The 22,006-nt window shown below is 40.0% G+C and overlaps 1 protein-coding gene across 4 annotated transcripts in view; it reads left to right on the top strand.

The window, feature by feature from the left end:
• Positions 1-21,584, top strand: part of CSNK1G1 (casein kinase 1 gamma 1) — an 85,442-nt gene extending 63,858 nt beyond the window's left edge. The window contains exons 7-14 of one of the 4 annotated variants that reach the window (XM_056572643.1): positions 1,096-1,181; positions 2,246-2,330; positions 2,706-2,854; positions 3,918-4,025; positions 6,108-6,218; positions 7,505-7,611; positions 9,088-9,111; positions 19,530-21,584. In XM_056572643.1, coding sequence (XP_056428618.1) covers positions 1,096-1,181; positions 2,246-2,330; positions 2,706-2,854; positions 3,918-4,025; positions 6,108-6,218; positions 7,505-7,611; positions 9,088-9,111; positions 19,530-19,587 — 728 coding nt within the window. In that variant the 3' untranslated portion in view covers positions 19,588-21,584. The remainder of the gene's footprint in view (positions 1-1,095; positions 1,182-2,245; positions 2,331-2,705; positions 2,855-3,917; positions 4,026-6,107; positions 6,219-7,504; positions 7,612-9,087; positions 9,112-19,529) is intronic. The other 3 variants (XM_056572645.1, XM_056572644.1, XM_056572646.1) reach the window with 3 other exon arrangements.
• Positions 21,585-22,006: the final 422 nt, after the last annotated feature.

Genomic DNA, 22,006 nt, shown 5'->3' with positions numbered 1-22,006 from the left:
TATTCTCTGTTGCTAGCTGTTTGACAGACTCTGTAGACGAACATTGCATAATGGCATGATTTCTATGGCAACTACAGTGCAAAATGTTATATCAAGGCTATTACAATGCTGTGCTTTATTCTTGCACTTCCTCACCGCCTCAATGGAAATATTTTGCATTTGCTTAGATGAATCTATAAAGTGACTTTCTTTTGAGTATGTTGGCTGTATATTCTTAAATATATACATTTAAAGTTGAGACATTACAGTGTAGCATTTCCAGGGCTTGTAAAGTCACTCGCAGCCATTATTTTGAATCCTGCAGGCATGATCTGTTGCCAGAATTACACAATACTTTTCCTCTTGTTGGTAGAAAGGAAATGCTTAATTTGCTTTTTAAAAATATAAACAAACCCTTGTTTATGGCTATATTTTATAATTATTGATCTTGTGTTCTAAAACAAGATGATGGTATAGATGTTCCAACAGAATGTTGAATAGTTTATGGATACAGTCCCAGGAGCCTGGATGATACATACCTAACCTTATCTCTTGTAAAACTTAAAGGGGTACTCCCGTGAAAATGTATTTTTTTTAATCAACTGGTGTCTGAAAGTTACAGATTTGTAAATGTATTTCTATTAAAAAATCTTAATCTTTCCAGTACTTTTTAGGGTATGTATACTACAGAGGAAATGGTTTTCATTTTGGAACAAAGAGCGCTCTGCTGACATCATGACCACAGTGCTCTCTGCTGACATCTCTGTCCATTTTAAAAACTGTCCAGAGTAGGAGAAAATCCCCAAAGCAAACAAATGCTGCTCTGGACAGTTCCTAAAATGGACAGAGATGTCAGCAGAGAGCACTGTGGTCATGATGTCAGCAGAGAGCTCTGTGTTCCAAAAAGAAAACTATTTCCTCTGTAGTATTCAGCAGCTAATAAGTACTGGAAGGATGAAGATTTTTTTAATAGAAGTAATTTACAAATCTGTTCAACTTTCTGGCACCAGTTGATTTAAAAAAAATTTTTTTCCACGGGAGTACCCCTTTAATATCTGTTAACTACATTGAGTGTATGTATGTTTTATTAATAAAATGTTTCTTCTACCTGCGAAGAGCAAAGTCGTAGAGATGACCTGGAGGCGTTGGGACATATGTTTATGTATTTCTTACGAGGGAGCCTTCCATGGCAAGGCCTTAAGGTAACGCTCTAGATTTATTTTCTCTTAATTTAAGGATGTTGGGGCTGGGTTCACATCAGCCATGTGGAGCTCCATTAGGTAGCTCTGTTACAACAGCTGAAAAAGGCTGGGATGGTGGGTGCAGTTACTGACATGAACGGAACCCGACGGGTCCCATTCACTTTGAATAGGGTCTGTTGGGGTTTCTGTTGTGTTATTTTGCAAGTTTTAGTGCAGGAAAAAAGAAGCTGAAGTGTAGGGTGATTTCCCCCCCCCCCCCCCCCCCCTTGCTAAAGTCCTGTCATTGTAGCGGAATCAACGAATGTAGATCCATATTGGCTCTCTGAACGCTGATGTGAACATTACCTAAAAATGGGGTGATCTTGGATTTTGGAAAATCTCATAGCCTGCTGGGGTTAGGAAAAACAAACACAAAGTAATCTCCAGTCCTCAATGACCTCTAATGTGTTTTTACTTGACAGGTGCTATAACATGGTAACCTTATGAAAGCTTCAGGTTCTACATGCTTAAATGTCAGCTTATGGCAACACTCCAGTTTCTATTCATGTAGTCAAAGGCAGTCAGAATTGTTCCCTGTATTCTTAGAAATGTTATAGCGTAACAGCCTAAAATAAAGAGATGCATCAGTCATCTGACCTGTTAGTCAAATAGTCTATTTTGGAGTCTTTTTTTTATTTTATTTATTTTAGCTTTTACATACTGTCCATAATATATTTGTATAGAGTAAGTTCCTAATGTGAGTCTTATTTGACTACTTGTAAGATTTAATAATTTAATATGTTTACATATACATTATTTTGTTCTGTAGAGGTATATATCAGGAGCAGTTATGGCACGTATATATTTGCTCATGAGGACAACTAGGCAATAAGGGCACATGCTCATACAGCTTGTTATACTTGGTTGATTTAAGCAACAGAACTAAATTTAGCTAGACTTGTTTTAGGACATTGCTTATGCATCTGAATTTTCTTTTTATTGGATTATATGACGTGTAATAAGACTTGAGGTTTGTTGTTGTTTTTTTCCACTTAATCATGTATGTTGTGGTTGCAAACCTACAGGCAGATACGCTTAAAGAGCGCTACCAGAAGATTGGGGACACAAAACGGAACACTCCTGTAGAATTCCTGTGTGAGAACTTTCCAGGTGAGAGCATTTTGGTTCTATACAGTGTGTTCTGTCTGCCTGCGGAGTAAGACAAGTGTCACTGTGTGAAGTTGTGTCCATCTGACGGTTTAGGTATTAGATGTATACTAATGACAGATGCCATACATATCTAGTATTTGTTATGGCTATATGTTCATTAAAAACATTGAGATCACTACTTAGGATTATTAACATGAGGAGAAAACATAATGTCAACAGAGGTTGGAACTTTTCTGGGACTCCTGCACAGTTGGTTTGGGGCTGACATTTATTAGTAAGGAAGAACCCTCATGTACGTGCATATTAATGGAGATGTTAACACAGATGTGTTCGGTTTTGGAAACCACCCATTTTAATTGTTTTTGTTCTCTTCAGAGGAAATGGCAACTTACTTAAGATATGTAAGAAGATTGGATTTCTTTGAGAAGCCAGATTATGATTATTTGCGGACACTATTCTCAGAACTGTTTGAACGGAAAGGATACACATTTGACTATGTTTACGACTGGGTTGGCAGGCCAATTGTAAGTAGCTGGTCTGCTTTTAATGTTCATACATTTATTTCACTTGCTCAGAAAATATACAAAAAAACCTTACCTATCTTTATGCTATGTGGTTTCTTGCACAGATATTTACTGTGGAATCTATTCAGATTTGTAGCTAGATGCTGAGAAAAACCTGTATGTGTTGTGTGCAGATTGGGGCTGCACATTTATTTAAAGGGGTTGTCTAGCAAAACCTTGTCCAGAAGTGTGCCCAGGCTTTGTTATAACCTAAAAAAGCCTGTCGTTTCCACCCACCCTCGCAGCCTCTGTTATCAGTGTCCTCTCTCAGCCAGTGATTGGCTGAACGGCAATGTGTTGTGCCATCTACGGCAGCAGGAAGTGAAGAGAGTGCTTGCTGTGATAGCAGAGGCTGCAGGAGAACAAGGGAGGTCAGTACAGGTTTTGTCTTATCACACAGCCTGGGTGTATTTATTGTAAAAAAAAAAAAAAAAAGCTTTTGCTGGACAATCCCTTTAAGGTCATACTCCTTCGGTCACATCTTTGTGGTAGAAAGCAGTGCTCAATACACTTCTGCTGGACTTGTGTGAGTACTTGGGTAGTGTTAAAACACTGGGTTTACGTGTGTGTGTATAAGAGATTCATACACACCAATAGACAGAGAGAGAGAATGATATATACAAACACCAAAACAAGTTACTGGTGGAATTGTAGTAGTAGTCTAATACGTAGTCTGAAGCTAAACCTTTTTCAAAGATTGTGATTTATAAGATTACACTCAGATTGCTTCTTTCATTTCTCACAGGTATCTTTAAAAATAAAAAAAATATACAAACTGGTTGCCATGGGCAACTGGACCACTCTTCTAGACAGGTTTTTTGTTAAATCTCCCCCTATGTATTTATGGATTTGTGCTTTTGTATGACTTTTTACTATGAGAGACTTCACCCTAGTATTGCATCTGATGGATCATGAGAATATAGTTGAGTAAATTAACTCTGCTTAGTTTTTCCTTCCATTTTGGGGTCTGCCCTACTAATTTATATTGAAGGCATGGTAATAATTGTTAGTTTAACCTTCCCAGCCTACCCCTGTGGGATCCGTCCATGTAGATTCTGGAACCTCTGCGATAACAAGGGACAGCCATGTCCATCGGGAGCGGCCGTCACAGACCCAGCCCCTAAGAAACCAGGTGAGCTCCTATACTCTTAACCTAAGGCAGAAGTTTTGACTATGCTTGTATTTTGTTTGTAGTATCTGCTGGGGCTGCTTTCCTGCACATTAACCCTTTTTAATGAATGTTATAATTTTGTCATAGAAAACTACATTTGTTTAGCAATATTTTTTTCTTATGTGTATACCTTGTAATAAATACTAGAATCATTCAGCCCTTTTTATTTTGTGCATATTTTCCTATATTTCCTAAACTTCAATAGCATCAGTCCAATAGTCATATGATGTGTTAGGTTTACTGAGAGCTGTGAAACATACCTGCCATAGTATGTTTGTAACAATAGCTAGCTATGCCTATTTTCTTTTTGCAATTCTTTCTCCATGAGCTTCCCCTACAGATTTCAATATTACTTAAGCTCTGTTCACACTGGCGCCATGGCTTATCTTTAGTTACCACAATTGATGACTGATGCATTTTGCAATGCAGTGTCTATGGACTATAATGGGCTATGCCTAAGTGTTTGAAGACTATAAAAAATAAAATAATATAAAAAACACTTTAAATCTTGTTACTTTGTTGTGCAGCTTAAAGAAAATATATTTTTATAAAAGTATTGATTAGAAAACTTTTTTTTTTCCTTTTCTTTTTTGGACAGAATATCTGCATAGGCATTTTTCTTGCAGAAGGGCAGGGATGAAACAGAAATGTTAAATAGAGCAATAGTGCCCCCTAGTGACCAAATGTTTAAACTAGAATGAAAATTGTTAGTTGTCCTCTGCAAGCCAAAGGGTATTTTTGACAATTTCAAAAACCTCAGTAAATACTGTGTGTAACTAAATCACAAGTAGTGATAGTTCCATCCTTTAAGATTCCCTGCCATTACTACTGGGCCTACTACTACCAGTGATTGGCCCTGTGTTTGTAATAAATTCCTTTAATTGTTCCCCAACATATGCTTTGATCAAAAAAAAACAAAAAAAAAATGTCCGGTGAAATTGAAAAAAAAATAAGCAATGTTGCAAATTGGGGCGGTTTCTTTATCACTCTGTTCTATGTGCAGTTAAACTAACATGTTATCTTGATACTTTTTAGGTCTGCACGATAACAATAACACATTTTTGTAGTTTCTGTCAGATTTTACCAATTTAAAAAAAAATTCTAAACATATATTTTTTAGTCAGTCTGTTTTGATTGGTTTATCGGTACCATTGTGGTATTGATTTGACTTTTTTATCGCTTTTTTTCAGGGATATGATGTGATAAAAAAACACAATTCTGGGAATTTTGTATTTTTTTTTTTTTTTTACTTATAACCTTTATCCAGACGGTAAATGGCATACATTTTAATAGTTCGGACAATTACACACACGGAGATAACAATTATGTTTTTTCTATTATGTTTACATGTTTTTAATATGGAAGATGGGTAAAAAGGGGGGGGGGGGTGAATAAACTTTTAATATGGAAAGGGCTAATGTGTTTTTTTTTTTTTTTTTAAACCCCTTTGTTACTTAGCTCTCCGGCTACCTCTACAGTTCGTTGTTGATAAAAATAAAAATAAAAAAATAAAAATAAATAAAGCACCCTAACTTTGGTAGGAAAAACCAAACCCATTTGCTGTTGATAAGTAGATTATTTTAGCTACTAGAAATTAGAGCAGTTTTAATACTAATTCTGTATTTGTAATACTTTTGGACTGATGCCTTGGAGTTAAATAAATGCATCTCGCTATTTTTTGTTAAAATTTATATATTTCTTGGACTTTTAACAGCCCTCACTTGCAGGAGAAATGGCAAGCTGCATATTTTAAGATTCATGTAAAAACAGGTGCAAACATAGTGACCAGACAGATTCTGGTTGCTGTGGGCAACACCTTATCTTATTGTTTTCTCGTTTTTATACATCAGACTCCATTTTTCAGTACAGAGAGGGCTGAGTGTTTTGCTCTGCTTGCAGCACGCGACCATAGCTTGGCTTTCTACTCACCTTCACTAACACAGTGATCTGTTTCCATTGCTTTGGCCTGGCTGATCTCCTTCTCCCCAAATACCCCTCTCCTCCACACCTCGCAATCGCATGCTTCCTAACGCCTCTGCGCAGACGGGTGCTCCAGACCGCCGAGGAGCTTGGGAGTTACAGGCCAGCCGACAGGCCCACCCCGCTTACCTGGCACCTCACCTGGCATCAGACCGGCATGGGGGATCTGTGCAGGTATTAGAGCATGTTGGGCTAAGTATTTTTAGGCACGTGGTGCACGATTGTTGTGAGTAAATGATATGAATGCCGTACAGTTTTATTAGATAAATGCCTTGTATGTATGTGTCCACTTGGAATGTAAACTTGTTGCTCCTTTAGCATTGCTCACATTTATTAAGTGTTGTAATCTTTAACAAATATCTAAGTTAAAGCTCGTCTGATAAATAGACATAGGTTTTGACAGATTTCACTATGTGGCCTACTTCTATTTGCTTTTCATTTTCCACAAGATACATCTGTTTTGTGAACACTAATACCACAATTCTGAAAATTACATCCTACAGAAAGTCCTGAGGTGATTTTTTTTTTTTTTCATATGTGCACCAAATTTATCAAAACGGCGCACAGACTGATAAATTTAGCACAAAAGCCAAAAGCACAGCAAACAAAAAAGGTTGTGAAGTGGCTGCACACACACATATTAATAAATCTCCCCTATTATGTTTTGAATGGCTGTTTACCTGAACTCTTATAACACCACTGTGAGTTCTCGTGATAAGATTAGGTGCAGCTGCCTACAAGGTGGGATCACACTGCGCATCTTTAAAGGGGTACTCCGCCCCTAGACATCTTATCCCCTATCCAAAGGATAGGGGATAAGATGTCAGATCCTATACTAGTAATGACTTATCCTAGCAATATTTATGTGTTTGGAATACCTTTTAAAGGGGACCTTTATCCAACCACCAAAAAATTGATAACCATTAAATAACTAAATAAAGGGTGCCCTGATCTCACACACCTTTTTATTGTTTCTTCATACACATTTCCATTCCTGAGAGATGTTGGTTTATATTTTTTGACATTTTGGGGAATTGGTCAGATGTGTGGAACTTAAATTTAATAATGGGAAGGGCTAGCAGGTGATAGGTGCTTTTATACAGTCAGGGAGTGTGTATTAGGCATACATACCCCTCAATGTACAACATTCACACTCCCTGACTGTGTATTCCTGCCCGTCACCTGATAGACACTCATATTATTAAAACATAATTCACGCCCATCTGACTAAATCCCTGAATTCAGACAAATTATAAACCCTCATATATCTGGAACTGGAGGAGGTATCAAGAAATTGGGAAAAAAATCTGTGGAATCAGGTAACCCTGGGCTTTTTATAGACACACTTTTTGGGGAGTTGGCCACAGGTCCTCTTAACACCCACATTTGGACATGCTAGTGACTATGTTCTTCAAAACCGTATGATTATTATTAATACTATTTTTACATTTTTGCAACAGGTGATGAGTTCAACAAATGGGCAGCTTAATGCTGATGACCAAACAGGTGGTCACTCCAATGCACCAATCACAGCGCAGGCCGAGGTGGAGGTTGTGGAAGAAGCTAAGTATGTGCCCTTGTTTGGTTCCCACTTAAAATCCCATCCTTGCACGTTAACCCATTTATTCCATGCCCATGTACCTCATCTACTTTCTTGTCTTCCATCTTGTGCTTTTTTGTTAATTCTGCTGCTGCAATGCACATCACTGCCTAAATTGCAGCCATTTCTGCATGAAGTCTGTCTTCAGGAGCATAGTAGATAACCACTGTCCCTGTCAGACACTGCACTTTACTTCAAGAGAACGGTTTCTGGACTCTGATTACCTTTTGTAAATCAGATGTATTTTATAACAGGCAAGTTTATTGACCACACAAATTAATATGTGTATAGGTATAGTTCTAGGTATGTTTCCATAATACTTGCTTAACATTTCTCACCTACATCTCTGCTTTTGTTTATATTCATATTTTTGAAATGCATAACTTAGAACATATAGCAGATGGTCTTAGGTTACAAAAGGCAGTTTAACACTCTAAATGGACATTAAAGGGTTAATGCGTTGTCTTAATTTTGTGTTTTTGTCCTGGTTTGGATCTCCTAGCAGTATAGGTGTATGAGCAAATTTGGGCTCATGATTGAGGTTTTTGACACTGTATGCTGAAATGATTACATTAAAGGGGTATTCCAATAATTTTTTTATTTGACTATGCTAACTGTAAAGTTAGGGTCATAATATAGTGTCTGTACCTGTGTGGTGGTTTTCTCACAATTCTTCTGTGATTTTCATCCCAATATTTATTTTTAACAGCATACAAAATGACTGTCGTCTCAGATTTTTCCCAGGCTGCAATGCGGCTGAGACCTGACTCACTAGTCAGCTGATGACAGGGAGCCTGTCTGCTTCAATGGGTGGAGGGATCGCTTGGTGGGAGAGAGATCAATCTGCAACTAATGCAACAGCTATAGGCACCCTGAATGAAAACCACAGGTCTTTTGAATGGATGCAGCTCATTTATGTTTCAACGGGTGGGGTGGCTGATGTGTGGGAGGGAGGAAAATGGAATTATGGGATTTGTAGTCAAAAAAAGAAAACTCAAGCAGGAAATACCAGTTCACATAAAGCTAACCACAGTGTTATGGTAATCTCACAACATAGCCATTTAGCCCCAAGACAAGTGCAGATCCTTCCTAAGCATGTCCATTACTGCCTGACAGATACATACTAAAATCACCTTAAGGTGGAAAACCCCTTTAATATTGCCATCATTTTTCGAAGAGTTCCCATTCATAGCTGATTTTTATTAGTTTTATGTATTTTGGAGTGGATGCAACATTAGCTTTCAGTTTTGTTTAGGTCTCTCTGTAGAATGGTCAGATCTTTGTGTCAGTCACAGCCGCTTTTGACATTAATGTAATATCCCCATTTTTTTTGACCTGCAAGGCATGTTGTCTGCATGGCTGCATTACCCCATTCTCTGCCTAGTGTCTCTTGGGTGTATTAATATTTATCTCTTTCTCTCTCTGTCTTTTAACACACTATAGCTGCGTGAAAATGCTCAACTTGTGGTGAGTCTCTCTCTGAGGAGTGCACACCATGGAGAGAACCCCCCCATTTTAGGATTTGGCCTGTGGGATTAGCTTCTGTACCTCTTTAAATCCCTGCAGAGTAGATTTCGTAGGGTGCATCTAGTCATTTAATACTATGTGATCAAAAAAGGACTAATACACTAAAACATCTGTATTTGTTCCAGTAGTATTTAGCAAATAAACTCTCTGCATTCATAAACTGGCCTTTCATATCAAAGTCCTCTTAACCCACCAACCATCCAATGTGTTTTCAGCCTCCCAACTTTCCTATAAATGCAGATATCAAGGAATCAAAGTGTGAGGCTTATTGCCCCCATCCTTTTGTTCTTGAAGAGAGAAACTGCTATCAGAGGTCTGGTAGAGGCATTCTCCTCAATTAGAATACACGCACGTTCAGCTGATTTGAATGTGCATAGTTTATGTTTGGATCAGAAGATATAGCTGTCAGCCAACGGAGTGTTTGGCCAACAGCTGTGTAAAACATGTGATCATCACACATGCAAACTTTCTGCTGCTGACATAGGGCTCGTTCACACGGCCGTCTGTCCCCTTAAATAAATGCCCATTGTCAATCAGTTTGCAAAAGGCTGTGAAATAATCACCCATTTGCACACGTTTGCTTCCTGTTCCTTTTTTTTGACAGGAGAAAAGTCGTTGCTTGCAGTATTTTCTTCTCCCATCAAAAATAACTAAATAGAAACGGATATTATAAATTTAACAGTGACGTCTAAGGCAAACGGATGAACCTTTTAATGTCATCCGTTTGCACCCGGTTTACAATATCCGTTTTTGAACAGTTATTCTGAGCATGCTCAGAAGAGGTGACATCAACAGACTCCTGCAGTGCTGAGGGACTACTACTGCTCCCATCATGGGACAGACTTGTTTCCATGATGGGAGTAGTAATTCCCCAGCTAATTTATTGGCCCCAGTGTGCATATCCTTATCCCCCCCCCCCAATGTCAGTAAAAGGCAGCGATGAATGAATTAAGCCGACATGTCCCGCATGTAGGTTTCATCATTGTTCATTCATTCACTGCTGCCCTGCTCCTAGCGCAATCGGAGTGCTCCGCCAGGACATGTCTATTCTCTGCTGCTCATTTCCATCGGGTATGGCGGCAGCGGCGAATGATTTCAAAATGAAAGTTTACACAGTATATACATTGCAGGGGAGTGGAGCAGGCCGCCCGCTCCCTTGCTTTATAACTGCTTATCGCATTGGGTCTCAGAAGGGAGACCCGGTGCGATCAATCCCTCAGCCCTTGTACTTCTACCCCCAAAATGGAACCATGATGGGGGTAGTAGTGCAAACACTAATGTAGCCTCCCCAGCCGCCTGCAGACTCCCGCAGCCAGGGACCTACTACTCCATCATGGAAAGGAGTCTGTTCCATGATGGGAGTAATTTTAGTCCTTGCTGCGGGAGTCTGCAGGCGGCTGATACTAAGGGATGAAAGACTGATGCAAACGGATGCTCCTAAGCTAATGCCCCTGTGCATCAGTTATTAGAATGGTCCGTTTAGGAGGAAATAACGGAGAAAATATGAACGGGGGACAACGGCCGTGTGAACCTAGTCTTATCAGCAAAAAAGAAGACATTTTTAAGAAGATACGTAGCATGTATGAATGTACCCTAAGGTTTTACATCAAGTAATTTGCTGCGAGTTTGAGCCTCGACTTAAAGGGGTACTCCGGTGAAATTTTTAATTTATTTCTTTTTTTTAATGAACTGGTGCTAGAAAGTTAAACAGATTTGTAAATTACTTCTATTAAAAAATCTTAATCCTTCCAGTACTTTTTAGCAGCTGTATGCTACATAGGAAATTCTTTACTTTTTGAATTTCTTTGTGTTGTCCACAGTGCTCTCTGCTGACACCTCTGTACGTGTCAGGAACTGTCCAGAGCAGCATAGGTTTGCTATGGGGATTTTCTCCTGCTCTGGACAGTTCCAGATACGGGCATCAGGTGTCAGCAGAGAGCACTGTGGACAACATAAAAAATAAATAAAAAAATAAAGATTTCCTCTTTAGCAAACAGCTGCTAAAAAGTACTGAAAGGATTAAGATTTTTTAATAGAAGTAACTTACAAATCTGTTTAACTTTCTGGCACCAGTTCATAAAAGTACCCCTTTGAACTTTCAGCAGGAGAAACTCACTGTAAGGCTAGGACTCCACTGAGATTTTTGCCCTGCGATTTTTGTGGCATAAAAACGCCAGAAAAACTTCAGTTTTTCCCTGCGTTTTTTTTCTGGCGTTTTTACCTTTGTGTGGAATTTGCCGTTTTTGGCCCCTTTTGCTTTTTTTTTTTTTTACAAAAAAGTTGGGTAAGAAAGAAAAAAAGACGCAGTAGGGATGTAAAAATGTATTTTAACTAATTGTACATTTTTTATAACAAAATTTTTATAATTTTTTTTTTTTTATAAAGTGTGTGTGTGTTTAACGTTTTTTTTCAATTTTTTTATGTAGTACTACTATTCCCAGCATGGCACAAGACTGTTCTATGATGGGGAGGAGTAGTACCTGTACTATAGACATATCGCCCCGGGTGTCAGTCTGACACCCGATGCGATCGTCCATAATATAGCAGTGATGTGGCTCTATACAGTGCTCACATCTCTGCTCTATTCACATCACTGGCCGTTCATATTTTCTGCCCAGAACTGTGATTGGCCGGATGGTTGCAGCCAATCACAGCTCTAGGGAAAAGATGAATGAATGAGTGGCCAGCCCGGAGCATAGTGCAGAGCAGGGATGCGAGCGATGTATACAGTCGCTCTACATCTCTGCTATAGACAGGACGGCCACTGTGATGTGTCCTTTAGCAGGCACTACTACTCCTCACATGGAGCACACTCTGCTCCATGCTGGGAGCTGTAGTACCTGCATTAATAGACAGATCGCAGCGAGTGTAACTTCTGACACCCGCTGCGATCTGTCTGTTAATGCAGGTACTACAGCTCCCAGCATGGGGCAGAGTGTACTTCATGTTGGGAGTAGTAGTACTTGTAGTTAAGGAAAGATCACTGCGGGTATCACTACTGACACCCGCTGTGATGCTCCTGTATAATGTATGGATGCAGCGGCCGACACTCTCCTGTGGTTCCCTGCACGACATATATATATATAATATATATACATTCTGATTTCTCACAGAGAGCTATGATTGGCTGGAACCATCTGACCAATCACAGCTCTCTGCGGGAAATATGAACATGTGTATGTATACGTCCAGTGCAGGGGACCAGAGAAGAGCGGCCGCCGCATCTATACATTATACAAAAGGATCGCAACGGGCGATCTGTCAATAAGTACAGGTAACTACCACTCCCATCATGGAACAGTATGTTCCATGCTGGGAGTAGTAGTACTGCCTAAAAAATGTTTAAAAAAAAGTGAAAAACACGCACACACTACATTATTATTGTCGGCTACATTTTTAGCGCTTTACCCGCTCACATCCCTGTTTAAAAATTAATAAACATTTCGTAATAAAAAAGATACATTTCGTTAGGTACAATTTTTTCCATCACTACTGTATCTTTTTTATAAATTTTTTTTTATGGTACCCTACGATATTTTAATAAAAAAAGGTATCTCCATAATTTTTTTGGATCGCTAAAGTCCATAAAAAGAATAAAAAACGCCTGCAAAAACGCAAAATTTAAAACCAACATGGCGTTTTTCTTGGTGTTTTGCAAAAAAAACGCCAAACTAGGTTTTTGCAGGGCGTTTTGAAAATCCAGCCTCTGAGCCAGAAATTGCTGAAAAACACCAAAAGGATTAAAAAAAACGCCAAACTGAAAAACGCCAAGTGAATCTGGCGTTTTGCAGTTTACCATTGACTTGCAGCTAACATCTGGACACAGCATTTTTTCACTGAAAAAATGCAGTGTGGGAAAATTGGCGTTTTTTATGGCGTTTTTGCAAAAAAAACCTCAGTGGAGCTCCAGCCTAAACCCTTAGGGTAACGTTCACACAGGCAGATCTTTTGTGGGTTTTAGCAGCAGTGGATTTTCCACAGCAATATACTTCCATGGGCGGCGGCTGTTTTTTAATTTTTAATTTTTGTTTTTTTTTAATTCAATTTTTTTTACTTTTTTTTTTATTATTATTTTGCTGCAGAAATTCTGGCAATGCTAAATCTGCAGTGGGAATTTTTTATTTTTTTTTTGCCAAAATCTTCTGCCTTTTTGAGTTAGTGTCGGTCCACCAATAAAAATTTCTGTGCCCATGACATGAAGTTCATAGAAATGATAGGTATACTACACTTCTATTTACCACAAAATACAGCTGTATGAGGGCAGAAAAGCTTCGTGCACCCTAAACTTAATGGGGGGAGATTTATCAAAACCTGTCCAGAGGAAAAATTGCTGAGTGGCCCATAGCAACCAATCAGATCACTTCTTTCATTTTTCAGAGGCATTTACAAAAAATGAAAGAAGCGATCTGATTGGTTGCTATGGGCAACTCAGCAACTTTTCCTCTGGTCAGGTTTTGAAAAATCTCTTCAATAGATGTGTTTTCCATAGTTCTAATCCACATCTAACTTTCACTTGCGAACATTCTAGAAGTGAAAAAAAAAATAAAATAAGTCTGCTATTCAAGCAGAGGTGCTCTTCTTTTGTCTGCATTAGTTTTTATGTCTAATGCCCACCTGGGTATGAATGAATGAATTAAAAGATTTGAGTTATTCTCACTGATTAAAACAAGGGTAAAGTCAGCTGTCTAGGCAATACAGCTCCAATGGTTTCAACTATTTCGAGCCTGCCATAACATAACATAGGAGTCCTTTCTCTTTTAAATTGAAAGGAAGTGGGATTTTATTACTGTAGACTTGGCAGTATATTTGTGATGGTAAAGTAGTGGTCTTTAAACTGTGGCCTTTTGGATATTGCAAAACTTCAACTACAAACATGCCTGGGTAACTGTTGTCTTTCCATACATGCAGGAAGTTGTAGTTTGCAACATCTGGAGGGCCACGATTTATTATTTTTTAATTCTTTAATATTTGTTTTTGTTTATGTGTAACATATATATATATATATATATATATATATATATATATATATATATATATATATATATATATATATAAATTCACAAGGAGTTGACCGCAGCACACAGGAGTATTAAAGCAAAAAAATGTGGTTTATTCCATGAACAAAGAGTGCAACGTTTCGGTGCTCTCACAGCACCATTCTCAAGCCCTTGAGAATGGCTTGAGAATGGTGCTGTGAGAGCACCGAAACGTCGCACTCTTTGTTCATGGAATAAACCACATTTTTTTTTTGCTTTAATACTCCTGTGTGCTGCGGTCAACTCCTTGTGAATAACCTTACTTGGACCCTGGGATCAGGGCCCCTTGGACTAGCCTGCACCTACTCTCACTTTGGATGTGCTGCCTTCTTTTTCGTTATATATCATATTATCGTGGGGGTGGGGGGGGTTGATACATTTTGCCCACATAAAAAAAAACTCAAATCACTTCTGAACACAATTTTGTATGATTCCTCCTTTCCTGTGCGACTTTCTGCACACAAAAAGTGCTTACGTGCATGTTCGACATTTCGGGTGCCCAGTGTAGTAAAAAAAAAGCTCCGAAGACGATGGTAAATCTCCCACAATATGTTTGCAAGATCAGACTACATAGAATATTTTTGTAGTCTGCAGACCTCCTATGTCTCCTGTTGGCAAAGTTGCTTCATTTTTTCAGAAATTAGAAAACATAAAAATAAAACTAATACTTAAAATTTTTCTGTTTCACAAAGTTCAGTGGAAATATGGGAACGACTTCTGCAGGATGAGAACTTACCGTATATACTCGAGTATAAGCCGACCCGAGTATAAGCAGAGACCCCTAATTTCAACCCAAAATCCCAGGAAAAGTTATTGGCTCGAGTATAAGCCTAGGGTGGGAAATACCTCATCCCCCCTGTCATCATCCAGACCCGTCATTAACATCCTCATCATCATCCCCTTGTCATCATCCCACACATCCCCCCTTCATCATCCCCTTATCATCCCACACATCCCCCCTTCATCATCCCACACATCCCCCCTTCATCATCCCACACATCCCCCCTTCATCATCCCCTTATCATCCCACACATCCCCCTTCATCATCCCCTTGTCATCCCACACATCCCCCCTTCATCATCCCCTTATCATCCCGCACATCCCCCCTTCATCATCCCCTTGTCATCATCCCACACATCCCCCCTTCATCATCCCCTTATCATCCCGCACATCCCCCCTTCATCATCCCCTTATCATCCCACACATCCCCCCTTCATCATCCCCACCCCCCTTCATCATCCCCACACCCCCCCTTCATCATCCTCTTCTCATCATTCGCCCTCAGTGGTCTTCAACCTGCGGACCTCCAGAGGTTTCAAAACTACAACTCCCAGCAAGCCCGGGCAGCCATCGGCTGTCCGGGCTTGCTGGGAGTTGTAGTTTTGAAACCTCCGGAGGTCCGCAGGTTGAAGACCACTGCGGCCTTCAACATCATCCAGCCCCCCTCTCACCCCCTTTAGTTCTGAGTACTCACCTCCGCTCGGCGCTGGTCCGGTCCTGCAGGGCTGTCCGGTGAGGAGGTGGTCCGGTGAGGAGGTGGTCCGGGCTGCTATCTTCACCGGGGGCGCCTCTTCTCCGCGCTTCCGGCCCGGAATAGAGGCGTTGCCTTGACAATGACGCAGTAGTACGTTGGCAATGAATGCACCTCTGCGTCGTTGTCACGGCAACGTGACTATTCTGAGGCCGGGCCCGAAGCGCTTAGAAGAGGCCTCCCCGGTGAAGATAGCAGCCCGGAACCACTATCCCACCGGACCACCTCCCCACCGGACAGCCCTGCAGGACCGGACCAGCGCCGAGCGGAGGTGAGTACTGTACAGAACTAAAGGGGGTGAGAGGGGGCTGGATGATGTTGAAGGCCGCAGTGGTCTTCAACCTGCGGACCTCCGGAGGTTTCAAAACTACAACTCCCAGCAAGCCCGGACAGCCGATGGCTGCCCGGGCTTGCTGGGAGTTGTAGTTTTGAAACCTCTGGAGGTCCGCAGGTTGAAGACCACTGCGGGTGGGGGAGTTCACTCGAGTATAAGCCGAGGGGGGTGTTTTCAGCACGAAAAATCGTGCTGAAAAACTCGGCCTATACTCGAGTATATACGGTATATAGCATTCCTTTATATTTAGTGAACTACAGAATGCCAGTCCAGACACCCTTTGTTTTTATGAGCTAAACTGACACCATGGCCCTGATTTATGAAGAATTGCCTGTAGTTTTCTTTGTGGGTTTTAATTCTCTACAATTTTATTTTCCACAGTATTTACTAAGCTTTCCCTATATTTTGCAGTTTTCTCTACACTTTGTTTTTTATTTTTTTTACACATGCTCTGATCTGTAGGGTTTTCCTGAGATCAAATCCACTAGATTTTCTATGGAAGTAAATATGTTGGGTTTTTGTGAAAATGTCAGGGACACACCCCTTTTCTGTAGCCACACCCACTTTAACAGGCGACCAAGCCCCTTTTTCTGGTTTTCTCAGTAAAATGGAGAGCACGTTTTGTTTTTTTAAATTTTTGGCGCAGACAGAATTTCTGGCGCACAACCCGACAAAGCATGTCAGGTTTAAAATAATAAATGGGCCCATGTCTCTCTTTGCAGCCACAGAAAATACTTTAGCTTTACAACTGTCACCAGTTTAACCCCTTAAGGAACCGGGGTTTTCCGTTTTTGCACTTACGTTTTTTCCTCCTCCACCTTTTTAAAAATCGTAACCCTTTCAATTTTGCACCTAAAAATCCATATGATGGCTTATTTTTTGCATCACCAATTCTACTTTACAGTGACATCAGTCATTTCACCCAAAAATCTACGGCGAAACGGAAAACATATTTGTGTGACGAAATTGAAGAAAAAAAACGCCATTTTATAACTTTTGGGGGCTTCAGTCTCTACGCAGTACATTTTTAGGTAAAAATGTCACCTTATCTCTATTCTGTAGGTCCATACGATTAAAATAATGCCCTACTTGTATAGGTTTGATTTTGTTGTACTTCTGGAAAAAATCATAACTACATGCAGGAAAATTTTATTTTACTGCTTGTGGGGTGGTATGAGGGCTCTTTTTTTGCGCCGTGATCTAAAGTTTCCAGTGGTACCATTTTTGTATTGATCGGACTTTTTGATCGCTTTTTATTTTTTCATGATATATGCGGCGATACCACATATGTTTATATTTATTTTTATTTACATGGGTTTTTTTTAAATGAGAAAAGGGGGTTGATTTGGACTTTTATTAGGGAAAGGGTTAAATTCGTGAACTTTTTTTTTACTTTTTTTTTTCCAGTGTTATAGCTCCCATAGGTGTCTATAACACTGCACACACACACTGATCTTTTACACTGATCACTGCAAAGCCATAGCTTTGCATTGATCAGTGTTATCGGCGGTCGATTGCTCAAGCCTGGATCTCAGTCTTGGAGCAATCAATTGCCGTACGGACGCATCGGAGGAAGGTAAGAGGACCTCGGCTTGCGTCCTAGCTGATGGGACACCACATCAAGTCCTGATCAGCCCCACGGGAGCCAGCCAAGGATGTAAATATACGTCCTTGGTCCTTAAGGGGTTAATAGGGATACTTTTCATTTGACATTCACTTTTAAGGCTCCTTTCACACTACCATTAGGACACGGCACAGTGGCGCCCGTCAGGGGAGCCTTGGAGAATAGTGGGAGAAAAAATACTGCTTGCGCTGTCTTTTTCTCCCGCTATTCCCATCAAAAAACAGCACCTGCAGACCCCATAATAGTAAATAGGAGCCACAGGGATCCGTTATTGCCTGTTGTGTCCCGTCACAAGAACGGCCGTTAAAGTCGCAAAAAAAAATAAAAAATAAAAAGAGACTTTAATAGCCTTTCTTGACAGGGCGCAACAGCAGTGTGAAAGGGGCCGAAGTCTGGTATTAGTAGCATATGTATCCCATAATTTATTTTATCTCTTGGGCTAGTTCTGTTTTTATAGCATAGATGAAATATTATGCTTTCGCCCTGACGGCTTTCTTGACTAAGAAGCGTATGGGTTCAAGTATCCTAAAGTGTATATTGTTCTTAATACAGCAGGCATGTACCTTTTTTATTTTATTTTTTAAATAAACTGTTCATATCAGACCTCAGAAGCCAATGGGCTAAGAACCATATATTTAAATATTAAATAAACCAATGCCTTTTTAAAATAACAATTTACAGGTAATTTCCCATATTCTAAAATCCATTAAATACTAATAGATCTTATCATAAGGTAAGGCCTCGATCACACTGCCGCTGTGCTCTTCTTAAGGGAGCTCTGTTGCTCAGTAATCTCATAGATCCCACAAAACCTAAGCAGATTTTCTTTTGTCTGGTGTTAGGCTGGGAGATGGGAAAAACAGGCGCTCCGTATCCCAGCCAGACCTGGCTCCCATCTCCTTAATTTGAATGAGCCGACCAGAGTCAGATAGTGACTGCGATGAATGAGATGGGGGCCGGGTCTGGCTGGGATAGAGGAGCGCCCTATTTTCCCATCTCCCGGCCGTGTAAGGTCCCCATATGTGATAAACATGGCTTGGCTAAAAAATGTTATGCTTTGTGCAGAATATATATAGCATTTCTTTATACTTGGTAGGCTACAGAATGCCAGTCCAGATACCCTTGTTTTTCTCAGCAAGAGCTAAACTGACATTTATGTCATACACTAAATAAAGGTAACCAACTGCACATTTGGCAAATGGCATGTTCTGCTAACTACACTGTAAATGTGCATGTTTGGCCTAGCATCCGTGTTAATTTAATTGGAAAGGGGGAATAAGTCTTTATAGTGACCAAATGACAGCAGAGTCTAGGGCTCAAAGAGGTTGTAATGGTTATTTCTAGCAGTATGGATGACAAATTGCTCCATTTATTATTAGTATTTACCTAGCCACTTGGGTCCGTCCTATCCTTTCACCTAAATTCCTACTTTGTCTGGCTTAGTTGTTGTCCACTCCTTATCACCTTGTATATTGTCTGCATGCAACACACCAGTGTGTTTCTTGTTCCTCGTCATTCCTCAGATGTCTTTAACCACCCACATGGTACATCCAGCCTCTACTTATCTTTTTGGTTTAGAGTCCTAGTCAGATCAAGGGACCAGCACCTTTGCAGTGATGCTAGTAATGTAAACCTTGTTCATTGCCAATGTTTCTCCTACAAAGCTGTCTGGCCCATCTGCAGAAAACCTTTCTGCGCATTTGGTTGTTTTTTTTTTATTTTAGAGTCCCCTCAGTGCAGTCTTTACACAGCAATGAAAGTGCATAAATCTTCAGCAAAAAAAACAGTAACTTAACTGACCTATCACTTTTCTTTTGTTTGCTTTTTTGACAGGTGCTGCTGTTTTTTCAAAAGAAAAAGGAAGAACCACTCTCTAAGACACCACAAGTGAACTCCATAATCCACTGGGGCGGAAACTATAAGATTAGCATCTACAGTGTCGCTGTGTCAATGACTGTAGGGAATTGGGGGTGAAGATGTAGGTTCTATATGGTGTAAATCTTCAGGGGAAAATTGGACAACAGAAATCGAATGTCATCGGCTATAATGGAAGGCCGACCCAGAAGTGGTTCCTGAGTCAAGGTGCAATAATGCCGATTCCTCAGAGCTTAGAGCCCTAAGTCAAGGGGCCATGCCTACGGCTCAGAACGGTGGAGCTGCCAGGGACCACTCTTCCAATCCATTTGTATTAACTACATAGGTTACTGCACTCCCTCATTGCTTGAATGCAACAAAGTCTTCACCAACAACCCATTTTCCCCCTCAATAGCCATGGTCGGGGGTTGCATCTCACAGCTCCCTTGATTTCCCTTACCCCAGTACTTTGGGCTGGAGGAAAAAGAAACTTGACTACATTTTATTTAGAAAAAATGGTCCAAACACTTGCTCCCTTTTTTTTTTTTTTTTCCTCCTTCTACTCTTCTCCCTTTTGTATCTCCCTAGAAATAAAGTATAGACGATTTAAAGCATTCCACAGTAGATGGGCCGCTTCCTGCATGGGTAAATGCCTCACGGAATCTGTGTTGCACTACTGGCTTTAAACTAAATATACCTTTTTTTTTTTTTTTTTTTTTTTTTTTTTTTTTTTTTATAATAAGACGTGTACATTCTCTTGCTCTGCTGCACGTTCACCTCAGAGCGAGGCTTGGGCTCAGGTTTTAGAATGATGAAGCCTTGTCTCCCTGCTTAGCTTTATGTATACAGCAGACCACAACTGATTAAACTGAGGATAAGTATTTAGTGTTGCTGCTTCAGGGGAAAATCAGATAGGAACTGATAAATGGACTAAATACTATGGGAATACCTCTCTATGCTTGAATTCTTACTGTAGATCTTCTTGCAATGTTATACTTTTAATATGAACCATCAGAATCCTTCAGTTTTTTTTTTATTTTAGCATGGTATTTTAGACTATACCTTTCCTACAAAACAATACTTTGTTGTTTGATTTTCAATTACTGTGGCGGGTAACCAATGTTCCCCCGTGTTATAGCATACACTGGGTTTGGCTGCAGAAAACTGTGAATTTTTCTTTTGTACAAATATTTAATCTTCTCTTTATCACTGCTGGTTCTAAGTTTTCATATATATACATGTTTTTTTTTTCTTTTTGGTCCAGATGTTATTTTGTTGAATTTTCTTTGGTGAAATGATGAAGTCCAGCACTTTGCATCAATGCAATGAGAAAGCAAACTTCAAAATGGCCATACACGATATTGCAGTAAGCCAACCATGCATAGGTCAGACATTCCACAATCACTAGTTTTATCATTATGATTTCTGCATCACATTTCTGTTGTCTTGTCATTCACTTAGAACCAGGATTGAATCCTTCTCTTTTCAGTTTCAAGATTGTGAAATATTTCTAATCCAGCATTCTATAGTTTCTACTACAGTTTTTCTGATCATCTGGGAGCCTTGGATTGCCAGAAGTGATTTATTTATCATGCACTGATGAGACAGGGATACCTGGTGTGTATACAGAACAGAGGTTTCCTGCTGCTCCAGTGCCTTTTATTATTTGGTTCTGATCAGTCTTTATTTCAAACTTCCAAACACTGAAAACAATTGCCACAAGGATATGCCTCGCGTAGAAGTTTTTTTTTTTTTGGGAGGTAAACAAAGACTTAAGTTATTCCTCCTTCCGTTTCATATTCTTTTCCACAAGGATGGATCAATCCCTTCCCCTCAGGAAACTTCAACTATAATCCCCTCATTGTACAAAGATCACTTTCTTTTTTTATTTCTTTTTGTTTTTGTACTTTTAAAGGTATATTTAATTTAGAGTATTGCATTGCACTGTAGCTAAAGGGGGATTTTTTTAAGCTGTTTTGTGTTTCTTTTAAGAACTTTAATAAATGTTTGTCTGTTAAATGTTTTTGCCTGAGATATATGACTGACTTTTTTGAGCTGGAGTGGTATGGGTTGGCACTTACTTGTTTGCTGTTTAACCCCTTAACGACAATGGACGTAAACGTATGTCATGGTGCCGTGGTACTTACCGCACCATGACATACATATGACCGCTATGACTGCGAGCTCCGGACCAGAGTTTGCATCATGCTATCAGCAGCCAGGGACCCGCCGGTAATGGCGTACATCCACGATCACGCGGATGTCTGCCATTAACCCCTCAGATGCCGCTATCAATACAGATCACGGCATCTGCTGCCACGGGGATCCGATAATCTATAATGGTGTGCAGAGGTCCCCTCACCTGCCTCCATCCGTCTCCAGGGGTCTTCTGGTCTGAGATCAAGCAGACCAGAGCAGAAGATCACCGATAAAAACTGATCAGTGCTATGACCTAT

The sequence above is a fragment of the Hyla sarda genome, chromosome 4, assembly GCF_029499605.1.
Source record: "Hyla sarda isolate aHylSar1 chromosome 4, aHylSar1.hap1, whole genome shotgun sequence".
NCBI lineage: Eukaryota > Metazoa > Chordata > Amphibia > Anura > Hylidae > Hyla > Hyla sarda.
This window is presented reverse-complemented; position numbering and strand designations above follow the sequence as displayed.